Source organism: Tetranychus urticae, chromosome 2, assembly GCF_039701765.1.
Source record: "Tetranychus urticae isolate SD_2017Ah chromosome 2, NJAU_TeUrti_SD_1.0, whole genome shotgun sequence".
NCBI lineage: Eukaryota > Metazoa > Arthropoda > Arachnida > Trombidiformes > Tetranychidae > Tetranychus > Tetranychus urticae.
The window spans coordinates 29,234,767-29,260,978 of NC_142959.1; the positions used below are offsets into that span (position 1 = coordinate 29,234,767).

The following is a 26,212-nucleotide window of genomic DNA, read 5'->3' on the forward strand; positions in this document are numbered from 1 at the left end:
TCAATGGAACTTTGATGGTCAAAGTAAGAGCTGCTTTACAAGATCATCCTCATCGTAAATGGACAACACTCTTACCCAAGATTGTCACTGACTACAACAATACTCCGCATGATATCACTGGTTATGCCCCTGCATATCTCTTCTTTGGAACCGATCCAACTCCGACTTTCTCCGGTGAAACCAACAATCTCCAAGAAGCACGAGAATTAGCCCGGACCAGGACACGTACGGAACAAGAAAGAAGGAAACAAAGACATGACGCTAAGCATCCCGTCGCAAACTTTGAGATTGGATCCAAAGTACTCAAGGAAGTACCATTCAACCATCCATCCAAGACTAAAGTCACAGCTAAGTATACAGGTCCATACTATGTCATCAAAAAGATCACGGACGTAACATACATCATCTCGGAATCACTTTCAGGAACACCAATTCAAGCTCATTCATCCCAGCTCAAGCAGTTTGTTGATAGACAACAAACTCAAATTACAGTGGGCGAATGTGATGATGATTAACTTCAATAAAACAAACCAAGCACAAAAACTTAAAACATATGTTCCTCTCTCTCTTTCAACCTTCGCCACTAGGGCTTTTTCAATATAACTCAATGCATTACAATTGTATCTTTCCAATCAAAAGCAGGTAACCCTAGCGGTAAATGTAAACGTGAAATATTATACTTTTAACTACGCACATTTCAACCATTGTATTTATATGTTTATTATGATTATTTTTTATACTGAATTTAACTAAACCATTTGTACCCTGATATTCCTATGTCCCATGAGAGACATATATACTCCGAACTTTTCTCTAACATTATCAATAAAGTTTGACTTAAACTTCCAACTTTGCCTCTTCACTCCCTTGTGCTGCCCTCTCTCCTTCTTACTCTTCACTTGAGACCGAAAGGTCTTAGAATAGTAAGATCCCTCCCCTTTCTCTCTTACTTTTCACTTTTGGTTCATCTCCATAGAAAAGTAAGTTCAATCTTCCTCTTTTGACTGTTAACAGTTGTGAACGGTCACAATAGACATCGAGGATGACAATAAAAGGGACAGTAAACTCAACATTATCATATTTTAATTAATTAATCCTATTCCGAATCTTTAACAGCAATCTTTTAATTAGTTTTTGCCATTCATAGGATCGATTATCTTCCAGAGTCTTCTTTATTTATCATTATTGTTCTTACTCAACAATTTTCAACCATGATTTCTCTTCACATCATTAACTTGCGAGTAACCATTCAAGGAACTGAAAGAAATAGGTAAATTGTTTCTTCTTTTACCCTTTACTTAAGTTACACATTTTCTTGTTCACCTTAACTTCTCAAATTTTCCCTGTCGTTTTAAATCTGAATGTTATTCAATTAAATCAATGAGGTAACCGGTTTTATGGTCTATCTCAGGCTCCTTCGTTTTTAATGAACCGACTTTCTCGTGTCTTTCTATTCTCTCTGTCTCAAATGTATTCATTTGTTGTTTTGTTTATATCTATCTGATATTTGCACCTCTATCGTGTAAAATTGTATAAAAATAATACTGCAATATTAAAGTATCATTGGTACATCATTATCTTGTGTTCAGTGCAACCTTCTAGTTACACCAGCTTTATTCTGTTCTTATTGAATATTTACATCAACCAAGATGAGGATTAATAAGTGACAGTATTGCCATATTAATTAAGTCAGCCCTTGAGTGACACTTCTTCCATTTCATCATACTTTCTTACTCTTGAAAATCATTGACTTCTCGAGCTTTTCGAGTTCTTTTCATTTGTGTGTTCTCTGGTCATCGATTTAAATTTCCTTTCGCTTTGAACTTGTCGTTTTCAACCAAAACCTGTCAACTTTAAGATCGTCTATTTACATCGGTTCCAAAGGTGTATTCTTTGACATTAAACATCATAGGTAGTCAAAGAGTTGCAATCCAAGCTGTAATAAATATCGACATTTATCTTGATGAACCGAAGGTTTAATTTTGATTGAATTTCATCCTTTCCTACAAGGTTTGTAATTCGTAAAACATAATTATTTAATGGGTTTGAGCAGCGAAATAGCTAAACTTCATTATGACTAAAGCCCCAAGGGTTAACTCAAATGATACATTGAGCAAATTTTGTTCAGATCGAAGAAAATCATTTGAGCTATTCAGTGAACGCTAATGTTTCATTCTCGAATCAATTTAATTTATTTAAAGTCATTTCAAGTCGAGAAAAATCATATCGTAATGAAAAAAACATTGTTAAAACAGGAAAACATGGGAGAACTTTTATATAATCTAAAAATTTTGAAACCAGATGTTGTCTACGATAAAAAATGACGGATAAATTTCTCACCTTTGATCAACTTTGATTAGCTCTTGTAGGTCCTCACCGTTTAATTAAAACAATTTGTTAACAACAATAGACTTTTATTAAGGAATAATCTTGTTTGTTTATCTTGCTAATGGATGATAAATTCTTTCTCATTTTCATTCAGAATCTAATCATTTCATCGCATTGATTCAAGAATGAGTTGGTGGAGACAGCTACGACTCCTGTTATGGAAAAACTATGTGTCACATCGGAGGCAAAAGGTAATTATGTACTAAAGATCACATTTAGAACAAAAAAAACAGCGCTATTTGAAGAATGTTCATTACTATCCCGCATTTTACTGTTGATTAGCTGGACGATGCCCATTATTCAAAAATAAATTAATCTTTGATTACTTTATGGGTGGAAATTTCCCCATGAAACTCGTTGAATGGCGCTGATTTTTTTGTCAAAATTTTCCATAATTTGCCATCAATTTATTGACTCCGCTTATTATTTTCCTCGCTCTTTTTCTAGCTCCGAGTCATTGTGGAGATATTTTGGCCTCTTCTGTTGATGGGTATTCTCATGTGGGTTCGAACTCGAGGTCTTCGTACATTTGTCCATGAATGTCATTTTGACCAAAAAGCATTGCCATCAGCTGGACTTGCGGAGTTTATAAAGAGCACAGTTTGTTCATTCAACAATACTTGCAATCCACAAATAACGGATGGAAAGTCAGCTATACCTCTCGATGAAAGGTACCTCTTCAAAAATAGATAAAATCGAGAAAAAGCAACATCAATTTAAATAATCATTTATAATGAAAGGTTATCGTTCTAAATGACTCACAGAAAATGAACATTCTGGGAAATCAATGAGAACTCATTTGACATTAATCTTCATATATGTTTTACAGTTTTGCTCCAATCGATTTTTATAGTTATTGAACAGTTTATAATTGGATCTTTTCCTCTCTTTGCCCAGGTCACCTAGTTCTTATGAACAAGTTGAAAGCATCCTCAGGACGCATCTGACGCCTGAGAATCTGAAAAATTTTGAAGTTGTAGACAAAGATTTACAGACAATTAGCCAACTAACCAAAGTTCTCACAAATCCTTATGCAAAGATTAACCGTAAGCTATCTCATCTTCTACATATTCTGTATATTTTATTGATTTAATTTTCATTTTTATTTACAGGCTCGGTCAGATTGAAAGATCTTTTGAAAAGTGATATAAATTCAACCTTTTCAATGTATAATTTAACCAGCGAGGAAATTGATTTTCTAGACTCGACACAAATCAATTGGACTCTTATTCCGCTAATGTTTAAATACCAAAAATTTAATATTTTAAACCTTTTTTGTAGTGAAGAAACTGTTTCTGCAGATATATTTATATCAAATAATTTAGATCATGAACAAATGGTTGAACAGTTGAAAGAAAAATTCTGTGATAATACTAATTCTAGAAGCACTATTTCTAAGTCATTTGAAGCTTTACAGATATTTGATAGACAAGTCCTTCTTAATGAGGTAATTATTGCATTATACTTTATTTTTCTCAATTTTTTGTTACAAAATATTTACTTTGAATTCATTTCTTTTTCGATAAGATGTCTTCGGTTGCTAAAGTAGCTGTTGATCGCAATTTACATATAAAGGAGCTAAATGGGATTAGTCAAACGTTTGGTAACATTGTATCAGATATGGCCAGGATGAATCAATTCAGCAATTTTTCGACGGATTTTTCATATTACTGGAATGCTCTTAAAGATGCCGTCGATAGTCCAGGAAACAATACCATTCGACTTGTGCAATTATGGATTTGTGGCCGCAATAGCTCCGTACTGTATGAAAGATTCTCGGGTGAACCTGGAACGAGACTAGAGGAACTTGGCGATGAGATGAAGGAACATTTAATTCACAACCGACAATCTAATACAACAGATTACGTTTATGATAATTCAACCAGTAAGATATGTTTCTGCTTCTGAAAATATGCTTTTGTTATTTTTGCGCTTTTTAGTCCATAATAATTTAAATTATTAACTTTAATTTTTTTCATTCAGCTCCTGCGTGTAACGAACTATTTCACTCATTAGAAGGTGGAAGCATCACTAAAGTTTTATGGAAACAATTGAAACCTTTTATCCGAGGAAAAATTATCTACGCTCCTAAACGTGCCTCAATCGAAAGAGTTTTGAACAGAGTAATAAATTACTTTGAGCCAATTAAATTATTTCACAATTTCACCAAAGTTTGGCTTAGCGATCTCAGTCCACGACTTAATTCAAGTCTCAAAGACCAATCTTCCATAATGAACAACATAACTGTAAGATTTTTTATCATATTGAAACAATTATTAAATCTTTTATTATTTCAATTGATCTCTTAATAACTCTAAATCTACTTTTATCTAATTGACTTTCAGAAATTAATCCTTTCCAATAACATTCCCTTTCTAACTGATTGGATTTCCCGAGAGTTCAACATAAAATCAAATGAGCAACAAAATAATGTTGTCTCTATTCTGGATCAACTAAAAAACATTTCAACCTTTTTATCAACGAATGGTCCTTCTATGTTGGAAACTACGGATGCTTTTTTAACTAAGCTCAGCACTTATCTTGATTGTGTCGAGTTGAACAAATTAGAAAGTTACAATACTGAAGATGAAATTGTCCGCCGAGGATTGGAATTGATTGCTGAAAACAAATTATGGGCAGGATTAGTTTTTGAAAATACAAGTTCAAATTCATCTGCATCAAATGTTACTGATGATGAAGATGTGTTACCACCATATGTGAGGTACAAGATTCGTATGGATGCTAGCAAAATCGATAGTACAAAAAAGATTCAAGATCGTATACCAACTCCTGGTGCACGTCGACGTCCCGTTGTTGATCTCAAATATCTTACATTTGGGTTTGCTTATCTGCAAGATTTGATTGAAAAATCAATTATTCGAGAGCACACCAATATGACAACTGATACTGGAATTTATCTGCAACAATTTCCTTACCCATGTCACATTTATGACCAGTATGTTCAAATTTTATTAATCGTATTAATATCAATTGAAAACTTAATTCTAAATTACTTTTTTCTATTTCTTTAGGTTCATCATGGCTATTTCACGTTCATTTCCTATGTTTATGGTCCTCTCTTGGGTTTACAATGCATCAATGCTTATCAAAAGTATCGTCCACGAAAAAGAACGACGTTTAAAAGAAGTCATGAAAGTGATGGGCCTCAGTAATAGTGTCTTGTGGTCCTCTTGGTTCATTGAATCGTTTATATTTTTTATTGCCAGTTCTTTTCTATTGGTTTTGATTCTGCATTATGGAAAAGTATTAACTTACAGTGATCCAGTGATCGTCTTTATTTTTTTAATCTGCTATTCTATTTCTGTGATTACATCAAGTTTTACCATTAGCACAGTTTTTGGTAAAGCTAATATGGCTGCTGCTGGAGGTGGAATGATATTCTTCATGACTTATCTTCCGTATACTTTTTTGGTAATGTGGGATGAAATATTACTTCCTCACGAAAAAGCTCTTGGATGTCTTTTGCCGAATGTAGCATTTGGATTTGGATGTAAATATCTTGCACATTTTGAAGAGGAAGGTGTTGGCATTCAATGGAGTAACATTGCCAGTAGTCCAATGCCAAATGATGGTTTTAACATGTTGAATATTCTGAATATGCTGCTGTTCGATTCATTTATTAATATCTTGCTCACCGCTTACATTGAAGCCGTTTTTCCTGGTAAATTTCAGTCATTTATGCGTCTTTATTTTTATTTAAATTTTATTGTATTGATTTTCTTTCTCTGTTAGGTCAATATGGAGTTCCAAAGCCATTCTACTTTTTCTTATTACCTTCTTATTGGTGCAAAAATCAAAAGACAATCGTAAAGGATGATCTTTTGCTTAATCACAAGCTTGGTAAGAATTGATGATCTCGAAGCGATAATTCTAAATTCATACGATTTTGAATTTGTTCTTAATTTTCTGTATCTCTTTTTATCCAGAAAAAAATTCCCATATTGAAGAAGAGCCTAAAGATCTGAAACTCGGAATATCAATTTCCAATCTAACGAAAGTTTATTCTGGGGGTAAAGTTGCTGTTGATAATTTAAGTCTAAATTTTTACGAAGGCCAGATAACTAGTTTTCTCGGTCATAACGGAGCAGGGAAAACAACTACAATATCTATTTTAACGGGTCTTTTCCCACCAACCTCTGGGACTGCTCATATTTATGGACAAGATATTACCACTGACATGGACTCAGTTAGACAAAGTTTAGGAACTTGCCCGCAATATAATGTTTTATTCAATCACCTTACAGTTGTTGAGCATCTTTGGTTTTATGCTTCACTAAAAGGTTCAGGAGCTGAAGTTAACCAGGAAATTGATGATTTGATAAACGATTTAGGAATATCTCACAAAAGAGATGAGTTTTCTGTAAATTTGTCTGGTGGAATGCAAAGGAAACTTTCAATTGCAATTGCTTTTGTCGGAGGATCAAGAACTGTAATTCTTGATGAACCAACAGCTGGAGTTGATCCTTATTCAAGACGATCAATTTGGGAGCTTTTGATTAAATACAAGGCTGGCCGTACTGTTATATTAACGTAAGAATTTAATTTTATTTTTTTATTCAATTAAGTTTCTCTTTGTTCAATTTATTTTAAATTATTCATTTTATTGTTTTATCTTTAAGTACTCATCATATGGATGAAGCAGATTTGCTCGGCGACAGAATTGCTGTGATTGCGAATGGAAAGTTAAGGTGCGTTGGATCATCTTTGTTTTTGAAAGCTCGATTTGGAAGTGGATATTATCTTACTTTTGTCACAAAAGATAACTCACTCAAAAAAACGCCCATCGTTTCGAAAAATAATTCCGGCAATGATGTGACTGATTGTGTTATGGTTCGAAGAAGTAAACCCAATTCATCCAAAGATAGTAGCAATGAAAACATTAATGGATCAACCCAAGATCTTTCAGATTCTATGAAAAGACTGACAGAATTTATTCGAAATCACATACCTGATGCCCAAATGATCGAAAAAGTTGGTAGTGAAGCAACTTATTTGTTACCAACCAATTCTCAAGAGTCGGGAAGATTACAAAAGTTATTGAAAGAACTAGATGATAAGCTTATAGATTTACCAGTAAAAAGCTATGGAATCTCAGATACTCCTTTAGAAGAAGTCTTTCTTCGAGTTACCGGTACTCTTGAAGATGATGAAAAAAGAACGCAAAGTTTGGAAGAAGCCGTGGAAAAACTTACAGAAGGTGGTCGTTATCCTTCGAAATTAAGACTAAACAGCTTTTTTTGTAATAATTTGACAAGATTATTTCAACCGACGAGATGCTTTAACAACTCTCATAACTCAGTCAGTAGTAGGCCAAGAAGTAGAAGTGACCGCCAAGAAGATTATATACCTGGTCGAGATGCTTGCTATATTCCAATGCAAGATTTAAACAACACAGAAAAAAATCCATTAACTACTTGGAGGATTCAAGGCTGGGAACTCAAAAAACGACAATTCTGGGCACTACAAAGAAAGCGATTCCATCATACTCGTCGAAACACTCGTGCTTTACTTTGTGAGGTGAGATGGCATTTAGAATTTTCAGAAATTTATCAATATTTTATATTTATACTTACACTAATGCATTTAATTTCCGATTTTATTAGATTGTATTACCAGCTTTGCTCATTTGTGTGTCCATGCTATTCACACTCATTGTACCTCCAATCCTAGAAGAACCGCAATTAGAACTCAAACCATGGTTATATGGACCACCTAATTACATATTTTACACCGACGATTCATTAGGTAGCAATCCTGTTGCTAAAAATTACGTAAATGAATTACTTGGTGACCCAGGAATAGGCACAAAGTGTGTCCAAGGAATTCCAGAAAAGTATCGTTCACTCAAACCTCAGTGAGTTAATGCGTTAAAAAATGAATATTCACAATCTTTTCGAAAACAAGAAATAATTCTCATTTTTTCCTATTTATTTCAACAGATTGTATAAATTTTCTTCAATTAAACGATCTCAATGGTCTGATACTTGTGATTCTCAAGTAACAGACCGAAATCTAACTTCACCTCAAAGCTTGTCGCTACTTAATAAATACGTCCAATGTGATTGTACTACAGGAACAATGGAATGTCCAAAACTTGTGGATGGGTTTGATCCTCCCTCTACTCCAATTATTTCTGGCGATATAATGTACAATGCTACTGGACGAAATGTTTCAGATTGGTTAATCAAAACTAGAAAACAACATTACAAGAAAATGTAAGTAAAAAGTTTACTATATTGCGATTTAACCTAATAATTTTATTCTTCTTGATATTTCAGGTATGGTGGATTCTCTTTTGCTTTTAGTAGCACAATGGGTTCATTCAATTACACTTCTGTCGAGAATTTACTTTCATATCTCATTGATTTAGTCGATCTCCGTGAAAATCGTGAATATATTATGAAAACTTATTCAAGTTTGACACAAGCTTTAATCAGACGAGAGTTATGGAACAATGTAAAAGTTTGGTTTAATAATAAGGGATGGGCTGCTTCAATGGCTTACTTGAACGCTGCGAATAATGTTATCCTTCGAGCCAATTTGCCAGATAATGTGGATAAACGTTATTATGGTATCACTGCGATTAACCATCCCATGAATTTTACTGAGGACCAGTTGAAGGATGAAATGTTCAAACGCGGTGGCCTTTCGCTTTTGCATTCCATAACTGTACTGTTTGCCATGTCTTTTGTACCTGCAAGTTTTGTTTTGTACCTGATTGAAGATAGAGTCTCCGGCTCAAAACATCTGCAATTCGTTAGTGGAGTTGATCCAAATGTTTATTGGATCTCAACATTTTTATGGGATATGGTAAGTTTCTGAATAAATTTTTCCCTTACATAAAAAATGAACAAAATGTCATGAAAAACATTCTAAATATTTGTTATTGATTTATAATTTTGTCAAATTTAATTTCTTTTAAAGGCCAACTATATGATTCCGACATTTCTGTGTGTTATGATCTTTGTAGCTTTCAATGTTGAAGCATACATCCAATCGCCAAATATCTACGGGTTTATAACTCTTTTAATTCTTTACGGGTAAAAATTTTTCTTCTTTTAACTTTGCTTGCTTTTTAAACGATTTTTTAATTGTTCTTTGACAATCTTTTTTCACTCTGTTTTCATTACAGGTTCGCCACAATTCCTCTTATGTATCCTACTTCATATCTTTTTAAAGTCCCAAGTTCGGCTTTTGTCGTTCTAGCATCAGTCAATCTTTTTATTGGAACTGTTAGCACAGTTTCTACCTTTGTGCTCGAATTATTTGATGATGATGTAAGTATTTTTTTGAATTGCTCGTCTGAAAAATTGACTGTTTATATTTTATTAACTTAAATGAAATTTTGTTTTTTTATTATTCAGGGACTTCAATATGTTGGTAATTTGCTAAAAAAGGTTTTCCTCATTTTCCCTCAATATTGTTTGGGAAGAGGTTTACTGGAAATGTCCGCAAATCACTTAGCATCTCGAACTTTTGCTAAGTTTGGTGTTTCATATGAAAAAAATCCCTTCAATTTTACTTACATTGGGCGTAATATGTTGGCCCTTTTTATTCAGGGAGTCGTTTTCTTCAGAATTGTTCTCTGGCTTGAATCGGGTATTCTTTGGTGGAGGATGAGGTTAGATTTTCTTTCGATGTTTCATTAAAATCAATGTAGCTTAATTATCTTTTTTCAAATTTATCGAACAACAGAGAGCCTAAAGCACCTAATGTTGACGATGACGAGGAAGACGATGATGTAGCGGCTGAAAGAGAAAAGATTATTGCTGGTTTGGCTTCAGATAATGCCCTTAGAGTGGAAAATTTAACTAAAGTTTACCGAGAAGGACAATTACCTGCTGTTAACAAACTATGGATGAGTGTTGGCTCTGGTGAATGTTTTGGATTGTTAGGTGTTAATGGAGCTGGTAAAACAAGTACCTTCAAAATGTTAACTGGAGACATAAAAATTAGTAGTGGCGAAGCTTATATCGCTGGTTTCAGGTAATTATTTCATCCTTTAATTTTCTAACTATTTTGCTCCTACATAAACTAAAACTTTAAAACTAAATTATAATTTCTTCATTTATTTAAGAGTTAAAACTGAAATGACCAAAGCACGTCAACATATTGGGTACTGTCCACAATTTGATGCTTTAGATTCTTTCCTTTCTGGTTGGGAACATCTCGAATTTTATGCTCGTCTTCGTGGAATCCCGGAAGAACAAATTAGTAAAGTTGTTCGATGGTCGATTAGAAAGTTAGGACTTAGTGAATACAGCAATGTGATTGCAGGAGCTTATTCTGGAGGAAATAAAAGAAAACTGTCAACTGCAATTGCTTTAGTTGGTCAACCATCAATTGTATTCTTAGACGAACCCACAACAGGAATGGATCCGAAAGCGAGACGATTTTTATGGAACTGTATTATTGATATTGTCAAAGATAAATGTGCTGTTGTATTAACCTCTCACAGCATGTAAGTCAATAACCAATTTCAATTTGCTAATTTGCAATTTTACCTGTTTTCAATTTAATTTATTCTGAATATTATTTTTTAAATTCCTTTCATATTATAGGGAGGAATGTGAAGCATTGTGCACACGTTTGGCCATTATGGTTAATGGTCGATTTAGATGCTTAGGAAGTACTCAGCATCTAAAAAATAAATTTGGTGAAGGTTATACGGTTACAATTAGAGTTGATAGAGAAGATGAAAGTAAAATGAAAGCTCAATCATTCATCGATACAGCTTTTGGTCAAGAAGCATCATTAAAAGAAGTACATCTAAATCAAATGGAATATCAAATTGGTTCTAAAATTTCAATCTCATCAATTTTTGCTGAACTCGAGAAGGCAAAATTGGTTGGGATTTTAAGCGATTACTCAGTAACTCAAACTACTTTGGATCAAGTTTTCATTCGATTTGCACGAAACCAAATGGACTCAGCGAAACAAAACAAATAATAAAGGATTTATATGGATATCTCATTTGTAATGATATGTAATTTTTTGTAATTTGGCAATCTCTCTACTGACTGCCATCCTCTAACAGTCACTTTTCATGCGAATCATTCTGTATATTTAATTTATTCGGTTGTGTATGAATGATTAGTCCATTTTGATGTACTCTTTTTTAATCAACTCTTTTGATTCCTTTTCTTAAAGTAAAGGTTGGACAAGTATTTTAACCAAATACATATTTTGAAAGCAGAAAAGTAATAACATATTTTTGCTTTTTCACTTGAAGCAATTCTTTCCTTAATCTTGTCTTTCATGAAAAATTACTTAAATTAAATTATATCTTATCAATCAGTAAAGATATCGAGTTCATTTTTTCGGTGAACAGCAATATGTTCAGATTCTGACAAAAGTTCATCAAAGTCTTCCTTTTTATAGAGATGTGTAACCAGTTCCGACTGTAGATTATCCCTAACAAAGTTTACAAGGAAATACATGATAGCCTTAGGCACGGAGTCTTGAATATTCTTTCGAACAATTAAAAAATAAGATCTAATTAATTTTTCGATGACTGTACAGTCCCTTTGTTCCTTGGATGTTAGTCTAACCTCTCTGTTGGCCGGCACATCGGGTCCACTTGAGTCTCCTAATCTGTCGAGATCATTCATATTATCTCCTGCTTCTGATACTTGGCTAATAGCTTTTTTATTAGATGTTGACCAGATCTTGTTTGCATCAAGTTTCAGGGCAAGAGATGAGCCTGGTTTAGCTTTCACTAATTCATTGGAGCTACTGGAAGCTTCATCATCAGGAGCAGGTAGAGCATTGTTCGGAGCATACTTCTTCTTCTGGTCAATCTCAGCATTTTTCATTAACGTCCCAATTAATTGGGCCTCGCGGAAATCAGGATGTCTGGTATTGATGTAGGCCAATTCAATGAATACTAAATTGTGAACCATAGTATTGGTAGGTGGAAGTCGAAGAAGAGTTGTAACAACGTCAAGTGCTGGCCTGGGCCCGGTCGCATTTGGATACCTGTTAAAATATCTCGGTAACCTAAACCTTTAAAAGGCTTAACAGCATCAAGACGTTTACTAAAAATTTCACGGATAAAATGTAGAGCTAACACGAGTTTTTTTGCACTACCTTAATGACAACTTAAAAATGAAAAGCAAAAAAATGTTTCAATACTTAATTTTATTTGTTCAATAAATTTATTGATAATAAAGTTCAAGATTCATTCCATCTTGTATCTCGTAGTCCCCCAAGGTGATATGGTCCTTGTAAATGGTGTACCACTTTTTAAGTATTATTTTTTCAGCTCGAGTTCCTGTTTGCGCGGCGATAAGTTTTTTCAGATCCCCAATGGTATCATCAGAATTACATTTAATTCTTACTTTTTTTCCAAGACGATCATTGACAGTAATTTCCAGCATACTTGTTGATAGTAATAAAGATGAATAAAAAATGCAATACTATATGTCAAACAGAAATATCAAGAAATACTTTAAAATTAATCAAAGCAAACTGTTTCAATCAATGAGTAAACACGATATGCTATTAGTAAAGAATGTTTTGTTGAAATAGGCTTCATACTTCAGAGTGTGAATAAGCTATTCTCACGATGCTCAAAATACAAACTCGTGTTTTTGTTTATTTTTGTAATTAAAGTCAATTGAATTCAAAGTCTGAAATACACCTGTAATTTAGTGTTATCTTTGTGACTTCAATTTGTGCATTTATTGTACATTTCGGAGCATACATTCATTTCAATTTTTTCATCTGATGTCTGTGCCTTTTGGTAGTGGCCGAGCTATCCCTAAAGCTCCTGATAAAGGAAGTTTTCCTCTTGATCATGATAAAGTCTGCCATAAATCTTTAATTGCCTATCTCAAGTGTTTACGAAAGAAGGATTCAGTGACTTTGGAATGTCGAGATGAAATCAAAAGTTATTTGCAATGTAGAATGGAAAATGGGCTGATGTCTCCTGAAGATTGGCAAAAATTAGGTTTCACTGAGAAGGATGGACATCAACAATCAATTACTCCAGGTTCAACAAAAAATTGAACAATTAATAGAAAATGACCCTGTTTTAACTAGTTTACCGAAGGATATTTCATTAGAAGAGTTACGTGATATCGTTGGTTTCAAAGAAGGTCGAGTTTGGAAAATAATAATTGAACGATACGATAATCAAGTGGTTGAAATTTATGTCGACAAAGAAGCTACAATAAAGGGCCTAAAGAAATCATTTCAATTTTATTACAGTTTGCAAGTAAAACAACAAATCATCACCAAAATTAATTGGAAAAGTTTTTGGAGACGATACGATTTAAGTTTCAATGGCCAAAAATTGCAAGATAATTCGAGCATCAAAGATGCCGGCATTGCAAATCATTGTAAATTACAATTCATTGCTAAAATTAAATCCAAACAACCTGTGTGATTACAAAAGATTAGAGTAAATAGAGTAATCTGTCTTCAGGATTTCGCTGATTTGTCTGAAAATTGATTATTAAACTATTTTAACTGGGGTCGCAATGTTTTATGTAAAGCAATATAAAAATAAAGATACATTCAATACAGAAAACTTTGACACAGCAAGGCGTAATATCAGCATCACAAAAGTGTTCTTGACATAATAAGCGCTTTAATCCGTCAGGAATTGATTATTTTTTGGTGATGGCTTTATTCATGATTTTCAAAAATATTTTAAAATCTTCACAATAATTTTTTAAATAAATCGTTGGATCAAATTGAGCGGGTAATGAATTTCATTTGAAAAAAACACCAGAGGGCAGACAAACTTAGTATTTTTTGTCCGGCAATTGAATTGGCAATCAGTTTGATACTTCATTTTGGTTTCATTAGTTTTCATCTGTATTGTTAATATATTTTTTATGAGTTAGTTAAATTTTGTTTAAAATGATCCTGTTAGAAATAAACAACAGAACTATTGAAGATATTTTAAGTTACAAAATTAGTGAAGTCGAGTAAGTACCAAAAGCATTGCTTATGCCTTTTCACCTCTCCTCTCTATATTTCCTATCAAACACTCACACCTTACAACTGTTTATCTACTGATTTAGTTAAATTTACTCTCTGCCTATCACTTAATCTCTCATTTGCATTAATTTTGTCCATTCTAATTACTGTTTATGTTTTTTAATTACAATATTTTCTGACAATATTTACATTCTTATCTCGTTCAATTATTTATCACGAAGTGTTAATTTTCATATTTTTCTCTTCTCACAGGTCCAATACCAAATTAGAACTGGTTGATGTTACCTTTGCTGATTTTGATGGGGTTATTTTTCATATTTCAAATTTGAAAGATGACAAATATAAAATACGGGTTAGCATTGCTTTAAAATTTTATAAAGACCTGCAAGAACATGGAGCTGACGATTTACTTCAAAGAGAGTATGGTTCGCTACTGCAACTGCCTCCGGAGGAAGGATACAACGTTACTTTGTTATTTGATTTGAAAAATCTTCCCGAAAATCACCAGGAATTAGTTAAAAAAGCTGGACTTTTGAAGAGAAATTGTTTCGCTTCAGTTTTTGAAAAGTACTTCGAATTTCAAGAAAAGGGTCTTGAAGGAAATAAACGAGCTGTTATCCATTATAGAGAGGATGAAACAATGTATGTTGAAGCCAAACCTGATAGGGTCACTGTTATTTTCAGCACCGTTTTCAAAGACGAGTCCGATGTTATAATTGGGAAGGTATGTAAATCATCTTTTCACATCCTACATACTGTTACTCAGTCATTTCTGATAAGGCTATCAATGAGTAGAAATTATGAGTCATTAAATAACCGGTGTCTCTATCTAGATTCTAGTATTGATTATTAAACTAAATTTCCTTGCAAATTTGTTGCTAGAATCGAATCAACTCACTGTTTTAGCTGTATATTTAAATATCTATCTCATTGTATTTATTATTTTTTCTTTCTGTTCCTTGTAAGTCTATGTCAGTACCTGTATTCCGATTGCTTTCGTTGGTGTAATACGAGGTAATGTAGAGACTTCAACATTACCTTGTATGGATGTTGATTTCTCTTCCTCACCTTTTCAGGATAACGGGATGTACTCGATCTCTCTTATCTCTTATCTTGTTATTGAATTTACAACTCCATATTAATGAAATTTCTACTTTTTATTCAACATCGATAAGAGTCAATGAACATTAATCCAACCAAATTGAAATTCTTTTCTTTTTTTCTTCTCATTTCAAGTCTTTAGTGTGTTAAACTTTAAAAACAAGATTTTAATTGCTTTTTTTTCTTTTTCTTTGTCTTTTCGCTAGGTTTTTATGCAAGAATTCAAAGAAGGGCGTAAAGCAAGTCACACTGCACCCCATGTTTTGTTCTGTCACAAAGAACCACCTATGGAACTTCAAGACACTGATGCCCTTGCCGGTGATAAAATTGGTTACATTACCTTTGTTTTATTTCCTCGACATACAAGCAAAAAATCCCGAGATAATACAATTAATCTGATACACATTTTTCGTGATTACTTGCACTATCACATCAAATGCTCAAAAGTTTATATACATTCTAGAATGAGAGCTAAAACCTCCGAATTCCTGAAAATTCTTAATAGAGCTCGTCCTGAACGTCAAACAGAGAAGAAAACTATCACGTAAGTATTAAGATCATGGTTCTTTATATATTTCATAATGTATAATCGTCGCTGTGATATTATCAGTTAAATATCACAAAATCAAAATAATCGTGGGCGTAATATTCTAATGAGATCTCTTTTTCATCTTATTTTCACAGTGGCAAAACGTTTGTACCTACACCTTATTATCCTGAAATTTCCGGAACATCTAATAAATGAGAATTAAGGACTCATATTTTTAGTTAATTGTGTTGTGAGAGTGATAGCAAGCCATCATTATAATTCACGGACAAACTGATAAAGTGTCAAATAATGTGGATTTAATTGCTTTAATCATTGATATAAAAACAAGTTATATAAAATATATTTATGCTGAAGCACATACAATTCATTTAACTAGAGTCTAAATCATGGCATCTAGGCAAACATTCAAATGGAAATTAAATTTGGTTGATTACTCATCAATAATTCTAACTACTTGGACTTAGAATACATACATGCATTGAACAACTTACGCATGGTTAACTCGGTCATCATTCCCAAAGATTGAAAATCACCAATAATTAGTATCTATAAGAAAAATGAGAAACCTGCGCTCAGACAACCGTGACCACAACCAACTGAATCACGATAAACTTCAAAACAAAAACTTAAATGAAACCACAATTATAAAGACACAAAACCCAAAAACAAGAGAACCATTTTCAATCAAAACCACACATTCAAGAAAAAAAGAAATCAATCCAATCATTTCCGATCTAAAATATTAGAAACAAATTTGTTTGTGAACAACATCGATACCTATTTTCTCTAGTTGATTTTTATTCATGTTTACTAATCATGTTTACCAAAACTCCACCCTTACCTTCTAACTCGGAATGCAATAAATTTTAAATTGTCTTCATGCAACATAAACTGATTTTCACGCCACTCAAAGGAATCCTATTCTATGTCATATTATGAGAAGGGTCAAAGTGTAAAACAATGAGCAAATTGGATTAAGTTGATTTACTTGGGTAAAAGACTGTCAAACCTGTAATGTAAGATTATGGATAGATTCAACCTGATCTACTATGTCATATGATCCAGGAAACCGGATACTTCCTTTCCGCGGCTTTGACAAACCTCTTTTTATGATCCTCACCTAATCTCTTTTAGGGTCACAGTTGTTAATAATTACACCCTTTTCTCATTGAATTTGATCAAACAATTTAATGCATCAATCTGATGTTCATTGTTGTTGAACACTATCAATTATTATCTCAACTTGTTCACCAAATTTATTCTAGAAATGGATTTATCGCTACAAACCAATTCAAAATTAATCTTTAAGATATTATTAGGGGTCAGAATTAATGGAATAAATTTTTCATTCTTAATCCTGGTTTATGACTACAAGGTGATCAACTGAAAGAGCAAAGTCATTAGGAAAATGATCTTCAACTGTTACATTTCATTTTGATAGGTTTAATTGTAATACAATTTATCATTGATTAACATTCTTATGCCAAAATTTTTTGCAATCATTTTATTGTTTCATATAAAATAAAAATATTAAAAAACTGATTGTTATAGAACATGATTTTAATTGAGAATAAAAAAGTGAATACGAGAAAAACACTGAAATGAGTAAAATCTATCATTTCTACTTACAGTTGTAATTTGAAGAAATAACATCGGGATTGATAAAACTAAATACACTACGAAAAGGCCTCACAAACCCTTAATCATGGTCGAGCCGGAAAATGAATGCCGGGAATAAAAAACTGATAAATATGAACAACCCAATTCTCTTTGAGTTTAATCTTCCATATTTCACTTTGTAGCAGCACTCGCTTTCACCATTGAACATGATTCATTCAATCCTCATTTTGTGCATTCATTTTCATCAGAAATGTGAAAATCTAGTGAATCGTGATCTCGATCTTGAGGTAGGTTTTGACATCAATTTGGACCCTTCTAAGTGTGAATTTTGTCTGGAAAAAATTTTGTCGCTCAAATCAAGGTTCATCGGTGAAGAAAGTGAATAAATAATTGCCAGTAAAATAATGACTATTAAAATGAAAAAGATGAATACAAAAATTGAGTTGTCATACACTTTTGGTTTCGGGTTAATTGTTATTTGACGTAAAGAAACTACAGAAACTGGAGTTGCATCCGCATAAAAGGCATCTTCAAAGGTTACAGTGACGAAAAAATCACCGTATTGTTGAAAATATAAATCACAATTGATTATCGTATCGTTAATCTCTATAGAGGTACAATAACTACCTGGACCTGCTGAGATTTTGATCAGTTCATTAGGATCAATAAAGTTCAGAGTACTAAAGAATATTATTTTCAATGGAATTGGTGATTCTCCAACATAATTAGAAGGTTGAACCTGTTCAATTCGATTACAAAAGTTGACGTATGTTTTAGGGCTTAGACTTTTAGGTTCTGGCGATTGACATTCCTCATCCTTTATGGCCCACTCACAATATTTGTTAGCATAAACTGAACAATAAAGACAATTTCGAAATATATCACAAGGCATTAAAACATATGAAACTGTATTGTCTCGATGAACTATTAGTATCTTCCCATGGATAACATCCATGTGTAACTGTGGATAATAATCTGTCAATTCGCCGTAAAATGATTGCGAACAAAGCAATAGCGAGTCGAAAAAATCACAAATATAAATCGCTTCTTCACTGCCAATTCCGAAAGAAACATAATTTATTGGATAAGGATGATGATGAGTGAATAGTTTGATCGAATCGTTTTGAGGGCCTAGAAAGGATCTTACAGTTATTTTATCAGAGATTTGGCCTGAAGGAAAGATATTTCTAACGCCATTATCACAATCTTTATACTCTTCTTCAACGCACCCATTTGATGTCTGATTTCGCAGATGATGGAGGAATAAGTTTGATAGTCCAGGTAAACCTGTTGAACAATTGTATGCAACATCATCAAATAGAGCTTCAAAATTTTCAATGTAATGGAAGGTTACTGTTGATGAATCCTGATTATTAATCAGTGCAATTGAATATCTTTTCCATTCTTCTGGATTGGTGTAATCAAAGTAAAATACACCTGAAATCGGCTTCGAATCGTATTTGTAGGCAACTTCAACGGCAGATGATAAAAATTGTGATCCTTTTTCAAGGCAAAGGCGAATGATGGAGATTTCATTGAATGGTGAGGGGAAACTTTTCACTTGTCGAAACATCAAAAGGTACAATTTATTTTTGAAATGGATATGATCAAGCACTCGGTACTCGAGTATAAACTCATAATCTTTAGCGCCAATCCAATCAATGGAAGAAATTTTTTCCACTTTCTCATCCTTTGAGTCGAAAAGAAGCAAATCGAAATAATTCCAAACTTCTTTTGGGTCCACTCCATCGGGATTAATTATCTTTGGAATGTGAAGAGCCTCAGCATTTCCAAGTTCAATTATTGTACCATTTAGTGCAACTTGATGGCTCATAGGACGAATAACTGTCGAGTCGATTAAAATAAATGGTTTGTTATCAGACACAAACATTAAACGTGTCGGATCGGTATTAATGGCTCGCCAGTTCAGTATTTTTGAAATATCTGTTTCATTCGGTGTTGCGATGGTCAGATATGCAATTTTACCTGCCACGTAAACTGCATAGCTGTTGGGTTGCGTTGCAATTGAATAAACATTACTATGGACTTTATGAAATGCGTTGAAATAGTGTTTGGGTGCTTCAAATGCACATGCAATTTTGATGGTCAAATAAAAAATTAAGGCATCTTTGATGAAAAACAGAAGCATAATATTCTGATGGAATGCGAATCACATTCATAATACACTAAATATCCTTTATCAAAGATGTATATAAATAAGACAAGGTAAATATGCACAAATATGATAATGACAAATTAATCCTTTGACTGTAACTGCTGTAGTATAATTATTGAGTATTTTGAAGATTCAGTTTTCATAAAAATTTACGAGTACTAACCAAATGGTGATTTCAATCAGCTCATTTAACGATGATCCAAAAAGATAGCAACAGATTGAAAAATTGATTGAACAACTTAACGACAATTAATTCAACAATGAGTTTGACAATGATTTGATAAATATAAAATTAAAAAACAGTGAAGCTGTCAAAATTGTCTCCTCGGTATCAAAACAAGTGATTTACTTTAACGTTTGTTTGTAAACACATGACTAACTATGGCTACCAGGTCATCATATTTAGTGGCTGATTTTAAATTTAGAGCTTGATTGTAAGCTGGAAATTAATTTTTCTATTGCCGAGTTATCATAATCATTATTCAAAATGCTACAAGCTTTTAATCAATGCATTAAGACTTATTAATACAGTCGATCCTCTCATAAACTACTGGAGGTGAGCTGCTGGTGGTTAAAAAAGTTTTAATTTATACTTTCAAGTGTAACTTAAGTTTTTTCAATCAAAACTAGCTGATTATTTTGTGATCATAAGATTTATGCTCACAATAATGTCATTAATACTGTCACGAGAGTCCACATGAATGACTAGACGGGTTATTTATACGAGCACGCAAAATATTTGAGGTGAAAGTTGATCAACTGCATGTCTCTAAATATTCAATCTTGACCTTACAATCGTAATCTATCAACAAAGAAGACGAAATTGCACCCAAAGTATTCAAAATAGGGTTATAATGTTAATTTAGTGACATATGATATAATTGATTATTACCAGAATTATACCTAATTCATCCGCATTCATCATCATTTATGAATGGATGTTTCTTTTTCTAAAAACAATGAATCAAGTATTTTGTTTTCCTCGTTGACCGTTTATAAAATTTACCTGATTCAATCGAAGGATTGAAATGTCAATGTTACAAAATAATTCAAGTTAACGCAAAATTTTACCCATGAAAATAAATTTTCAAGCTGTTTAATTGTGTTTCACTGCAAGGAAACGAAAGTAGATAAAATTGTAAAATAAAAAGATGTTATCATTTAGGTTTTTCAGAATAGGTTTTAAGAGGAAAATTTTCAAATTTTTAAACATTTGTCTTCGATTCTATTGAATAAAAGGTCAGATTGATCCTGCTAATCTGTCTGTTGAAATTAATTAGGATTATGTGAAGGTGAAGGCGGAGTGAACAGAACGAAGGAGTAAATTAGGAATCGCAAAACAATGGAAAGTCAGAAGATTCTTTGGATTTGGTGATTTAAAAGTCATGGTTAATTGAGAGATTAAATCGGTTAATTTAACTTTTAATCTTGAACTATTGCGCAGAAAAACTGTTAACTTAAAATATAACATTTTATGAACTGTTGTTGTCATCAGCATCATCATTACCACCATTGTTGAGAGGGAAAAGCTGTTAACAACTACCGAAGCGAAATTAGTAACAGTCGACATCAATTGTAAAGCGTTTAAGTTACTTCTTTTTTTACCGATTCAAGTGCCATTCAACTTTACTTTATTTTCACCAAAAACTGCTAACACCAACTGAACAAACTATTGATTTACATACCTGTTATTTGGGAATTTGATTTTTTATTGTGTTTTTCTTCCTACACTTGCTATCCATTTGGATTATATCGTCAGCTGTTGAGACCAATGGATCTATCAACTCGTGAATTGGATTCACCAATAAAACAATTTTTCAATGGTAAAAATCTGTTCATCACTGGTGTCTCAGGATTTTGTGGAAGGGTAAGTTTCAATGAATTTATCTTTAGTTTCTCATTTCTATTTATTATTGGATTTTCTAGATTTTACTATCCAAGATCCTCAATGAATTGACTGGCATTGGTAAAATTTATGTAATGATGCGATCCAAGCGAGGTTCAAATGCGAAACAACGAGTTGATCATTTACTGTCATCCCAAGCATTCAAGTTCAATCCAATTCCTGATTATCAGCGAGCAAAGATTATTCCTGTGGAAGGTGATTTATCAACCCAAGAGTTACTTTATGAACAGGATGATAGGAGAAGGCTGATTGAAACCATTGACATCGTGTATCATATTGCTGCTTCAGTCAAGTTTGACGCTAATTTCAGGTAAGTTCACTCTTAATCCGCAAATTTATTGAATAAAGAAATTATTTGTCATTGCTTATTATCCTCAGGTCACAGATAATCTCTTGAATTCATTCAATGCATTGAGAAATCACCAGTTTTTGTTGGTTTACTCGGTTTGCGTTTTTATTGCAATTTTCATGAAATTTACATTGGTGTTTGTTTTTTTTCTTATTTTTTCATTAGGTCACAATTTGAGACGAATGTCCAAGGGACGGAGAATGTATTACGTTTTACCCAACAAATGAAACAATTGAAAGTGTACATACACATTTCAACGGCCTATTCTAATTGTCAGATTGATCGGATCGAGGAAAAGCTTTATCCGTTAACAGATGATATTGACAAATTGATTGCCAAAATCAGGTAATAACATTGCATTTGTATTCAACGTCAATTAATTAATTTGCAAACCAATCAGTTGATATCGTTTTCCAATTTTATTGTCTTTCAACTAATAACGATTACTATTTGAATCAAAACATTTAAACTCGCAAACCTTCTAATTAACATTCATTCTCGGAATCTAACTGATATAACCTTTAAATCTAATTCTTGTCTTGATAAGTCAGTGACCGTTTCCAGGGTCAGGTTCATACAATTGACATTTAAATAGAAAAGAAATGATAGAAATAGCGTGAGTCGAACATTAGTTCGCTAATTGACTAACCTATCGAAAGCATTGATCATTCAAGTTCACCAAATCATTGGCCATCCAGTGAAATTCAATCACATTAGATTGAAATCAGTCTTTTTACTTACCAACAAATTTCAGGTAAATTTTGTGATAATAAATCAAATGTATCCAACGCTCATCACAATGAAACCATTAAAACCTCAAAATTCATCTCAATGTTTGAGGAAAATTTAAGATAATGTTGACTATTTTAAGTTTTCAAGTTAAACACTTGCGATTGGTAGGAATAAACATTTTACACTTTAAATGATCAACAGTAATCAATGTTGCGTGAATTTGACACTTTTTTCACTTCTTCATTACCTCTCTTCATCAGGTTACAATCCTTATTAAAGCAGAAGCTTAGAACCAAATGGAAACATCAATTTACAAACAACAATTAAATTTCACTGTTAAAATTAGATAATTGAAAGTTAACTCTTTACTTTATTTTGCCGTTCACTTTCAATTGTCATAACAATTTCCCAATCAGTTTAGGGGAATTCACTTAACATTTATAATTAGCACTCACCTTTTCTCCGATAAAAATAGATCAACCAATCAATCACTCGATAAATGTAAGCAAATTAAATAATTAATTGAAAGCTCTCAGTGATTTACTTGAGAATTAAAATGTTACAAGTTTTAAAACAAGAAACATTTAATGTTTCCTCAGAAATCACAAAATTTTAAGATCTCAATTTAATGTTCATGATGATTACAGTTTGATTAATATTTGTATGGTCTAAAAGTTTTGAATTTAAAAATGGTTTAGTTAAGGGTTGATTGACTTGATGTTACTTCAATCACTTTGAATCAGCATTTTCATCACAATTTAATTCCAATATCAAATAAATTGCTTTAAGATGACAACTCATTTTCATTCTGATGTCTTCAAAGTATGCAAAATGGTTCGAGAGCGGAATAGTGTTAACAAGCTTAAACAATTTGATACACTTTCATTTTCAGAAGCCTGTTTTGAATGTTAACGAGCTTTGTGCTATGCATAAGGTGCTGAACTAATTGGTGAAGTTGTTACAATTATGGTGTACCGATTACTTTGATTATTAATATCTTTTTTTGTTTCAATTTTTACAGATCGGTAGATGATAAAACATTGGAAGCCATGAGAGATGAACTTTTTCAAGGAAGACCAAATAGTTATGTTTACACTAAAGCCATGGCTGAACATGTTGTTGCCAAACATCGAGGAGACATGAAAACAGTCATCTTAAGACCTGCGATTGTTTCACCAGCAATTCGAGATCCAGTTCCCGGTTATGTCGATTCATTTAATGGGCCAGCAGGCTTTAGTACTGTCTCTTCATTAGGAATCGCCAAAGTCACTGATTGGGAATTCAATCATCAATTGGATATTTTTCCAGTTGACTTTTTGGCAAATTCATGTCTTGTCAGTGCATGGTTGACGAGTACTAACAAGTAAATTTAATCATAAATATACTTTATATTAACTTAATTTACCATTCCATGTATTTAGTGAATGGTAACTTGAATTGGTATTAAAAATTAAACTCTTTTCCTATTTTTCTTTTTGTCTAGCATCAATGAGTTAAAAGTGTACAATTTATGCTCAACAACAATCCGACCTGAAGACAATTATACGATGTTAGCGGATGGTGAAAGGATAATGAGGAGTTGTCCATCTCTTTATGTTATTAGGCCACCTCGATTACCTCCAAAGACTCATAATATGTCCAATTTGGAGTATAAAATCAAAATTTTTTACAGTCACATTCTTTTTGCTTACTTTATTGATCTTTTACTTTTCATATTCAGACAACGACCCATGTAAGTTGAACCACAGCAATCATTATTGAAAGATTATTGTTTCTAATCTTATCTAATTTTTTCGCAGAATGAAGAGGATTGTCGACAGAATGCATTACGCTCTCGATTTGATGAAATATTTTGCTGATCGTCACTGGAGCTTTGAATGTGACAATTACATTAATTTAATTCACAGCTTGAAAGGACCAGACTGTAACACATTTGATTTGGACATTTCAAAACCGAGAACTGACGATGTGCTTATGAATGTCTGGCTTGGTATAAGAAGATACCTTCTTAAAGAAGACGACAGAACAATCTCAATGGCAAGAATCAAATATCGAATGTGAGTCAACTCTCAATTCAATCATCAAATTGTTTATGCCAAAGAAACGCTATTAACCTTTTTTTTTCCTCTTCCACTAGACAACTGTTCCTTTATCTGATCTATCAAATTGCTGTTCTTTACTTTGCCTGGAAATTGCTAACAGCTATACCTTTCGTTGGAATCATCCTTTTTATTGCCTTCACATATATTTCAGATAATTTGATTGATATATATAACTGTACAAAGATGATATCTTCATTATAACTGATTTGGATTATTTTTGGAAATTTATTATTCATCATTTACATTGCTATCGTTTCAATCATTTGTACAACTCATGACTTTCATATGTTTTTGCTTTATTTTTGTATCATTTAAAATTTTCTGAACAAATTGTTTATTTTTATACCAATAACAATGCTAATAAATTTCTTGAATCAGAAATTCTTAATTTATCATTATCGATACTAATAGCAAATTCACAATTGTAATGATTTAATGATCATTTTTATGAACACAAAGTTGGTGAATCAGGACCATAAGATTTGTTTATTTACTAAAACCCTTTTACTACATTCAATTCTCTCGCATATAATAGAGACAAAAATTGGCTAAACTTGAACAATAAATTTCAATGATTTAACTGATCTCGCCAGTAACCTTTAATTGCATCCGTTGACTATTAAAGTCAAGGTACAACTATTGACTGACATTAAGTCAATGGCACAATTCAATGGACTAATGCGTGAATTAACTTATCAATGTGAACGAATAGAAATTCATTTTCACAGTTAAGTTCTTGCTTAAGATCGAGATTAACTTAACCCGAGATAAGCATGACCATTAGAAACAGTTAAATTACGAAATTAACGGTGACACCAAATTTTAAATTGTGATTAGCACGATAAACTGGAAATTATGACAACAAATAATTCCAATCTTTACGATTTTTGAGATTGAATCATTTTGTTATTTAGCATAAATACAAATGTAATGGGAAACAAAAGACAAAAGAGTTAAACACTAAATCTTCAAATAAACAATCTTTAACATTATCAAGTGGGTCATTGAATCGGTCAGTGGTCCAAAAGATTATTCAACTTTTACTGACATGATTAATAAATAAAAAGCAAGATAATCAAAAGTACAGCCAATGAAGTAAAGTGGCAACAAAAAGGTTTAAGAAACAGTCAAAGTAACAATGAATGATTGAGAGAAAAGGTCGTTTAGCATGGTTTTAATGAATCGATTCTAAGAGGTTGTCATCTCTATTCAGAGCATTTCAAATTGTTTGCTCGTTTATGCAAATGTTATTTCGACCAAAAAATTATCCACTAAGTTATCTTTCAATCATTGTATTATCCAGCTTTTTCATGTACCA

General features: G+C 32.5%; 5 protein-coding genes and 1 pseudogene across 6 annotated transcripts; 4 read left to right on the forward strand and 2 right to left on the reverse strand.

Moving 5' to 3' along the window:
* The first annotated feature begins 1,028 nt into the window (after positions 1–1,028).
* Positions 1,029–11,711, forward strand: LOC107368118 (phospholipid-transporting ATPase ABCA1). 2 transcript variants are annotated; one of them, XM_015935901.3, is made up of 21 exons: positions 1,029–1,270; positions 2,483–2,579; positions 2,836–3,059; positions 3,286–3,434; positions 3,501–3,835; positions 3,916–4,273; positions 4,372–4,634; positions 4,734–5,344; positions 5,421–6,070; positions 6,142–6,249; positions 6,336–6,939; positions 7,029–7,926; positions 8,013–8,263; positions 8,349–8,624; positions 8,688–9,219; positions 9,334–9,449; positions 9,542–9,686; positions 9,774–10,030; positions 10,105–10,395; positions 10,487–10,870; positions 10,971–11,711. In XM_015935901.3, exons 2-21 carry the CDS (start codon positions 2,514–2,516, stop codon positions 11,356–11,358), a joined length of 6,906 nt encoding a protein of 2,301 aa, XP_015791387.2. In that variant the 5' UTR covers positions 1,029–1,270; positions 2,483–2,513; the 3' UTR covers positions 11,359–11,711. The 2 variants fall into 2 exon arrangements, with proteins under 2 accessions (XP_015791387.2, XP_015791388.2); XM_015935902.3 differs by having other exon boundaries at positions 1,032–2,010.
* On the reverse strand, positions 11,700–12,357 carry LOC107368119 (dynamin-1-like protein pseudogene; annotated as a pseudogene).
* Positions 12,358–12,532: 175 nt separating this feature from the next.
* On the reverse strand, positions 12,533–12,929 carry ubl (Ubiquitin-like protein 5). The gene has a single exon (XM_089266867.1). It carries the CDS (start codon positions 12,786–12,788, stop codon positions 12,567–12,569), a length of 222 nt encoding a protein of 73 aa, XP_089122993.1. The 5' UTR covers positions 12,789–12,929; the 3' UTR covers positions 12,533–12,566.
* A 304-nt stretch (positions 12,930–13,233) lies between these two features.
* LOC149094298 (U11/U12 small nuclear ribonucleoprotein 25 kDa protein-like) lies at positions 13,234–13,942 on the forward strand. Its single transcript, XM_089266866.1, has one exon. It carries the CDS (start codon positions 13,376–13,378, stop codon positions 13,796–13,798), a length of 423 nt encoding a protein of 140 aa, XP_089122992.1. The 5' UTR covers positions 13,234–13,375; the 3' UTR covers positions 13,799–13,942.
* A 261-nt stretch (positions 13,943–14,203) lies between these two features.
* On the forward strand, positions 14,204–16,900 carry Arpc2 (Actin-related protein 2/3 complex, subunit 2). Its single transcript, XM_015935937.3, has 4 exons — positions 14,204–14,345; positions 14,611–15,082; positions 15,666–16,003; positions 16,144–16,900. Exons 1-4 carry the CDS (start codon positions 14,278–14,280, stop codon positions 16,202–16,204), a joined length of 939 nt encoding a protein of 312 aa, XP_015791423.1. The 5' UTR covers positions 14,204–14,277; the 3' UTR covers positions 16,205–16,900.
* A 4,416-nt stretch (positions 16,901–21,316) lies between these two features.
* LOC107368079 (fatty acyl-CoA reductase 1) lies at positions 21,317–25,275 on the forward strand. The gene is made up of 7 exons (XM_015935861.3): positions 21,317–21,672; positions 21,732–22,021; positions 22,226–22,405; positions 23,814–24,155; positions 24,276–24,524; positions 24,592–24,849; positions 24,930–25,275. The coding sequence occupies exons 1-7, from the start codon at positions 21,577–21,579 to the stop codon at positions 25,093–25,095; spliced, it is 1,581 nt and encodes a 526-aa protein (XP_015791347.2). The 5' UTR covers positions 21,317–21,576; the 3' UTR covers positions 25,096–25,275.
* Positions 25,276–26,212: the final 937 nt, after the last annotated feature.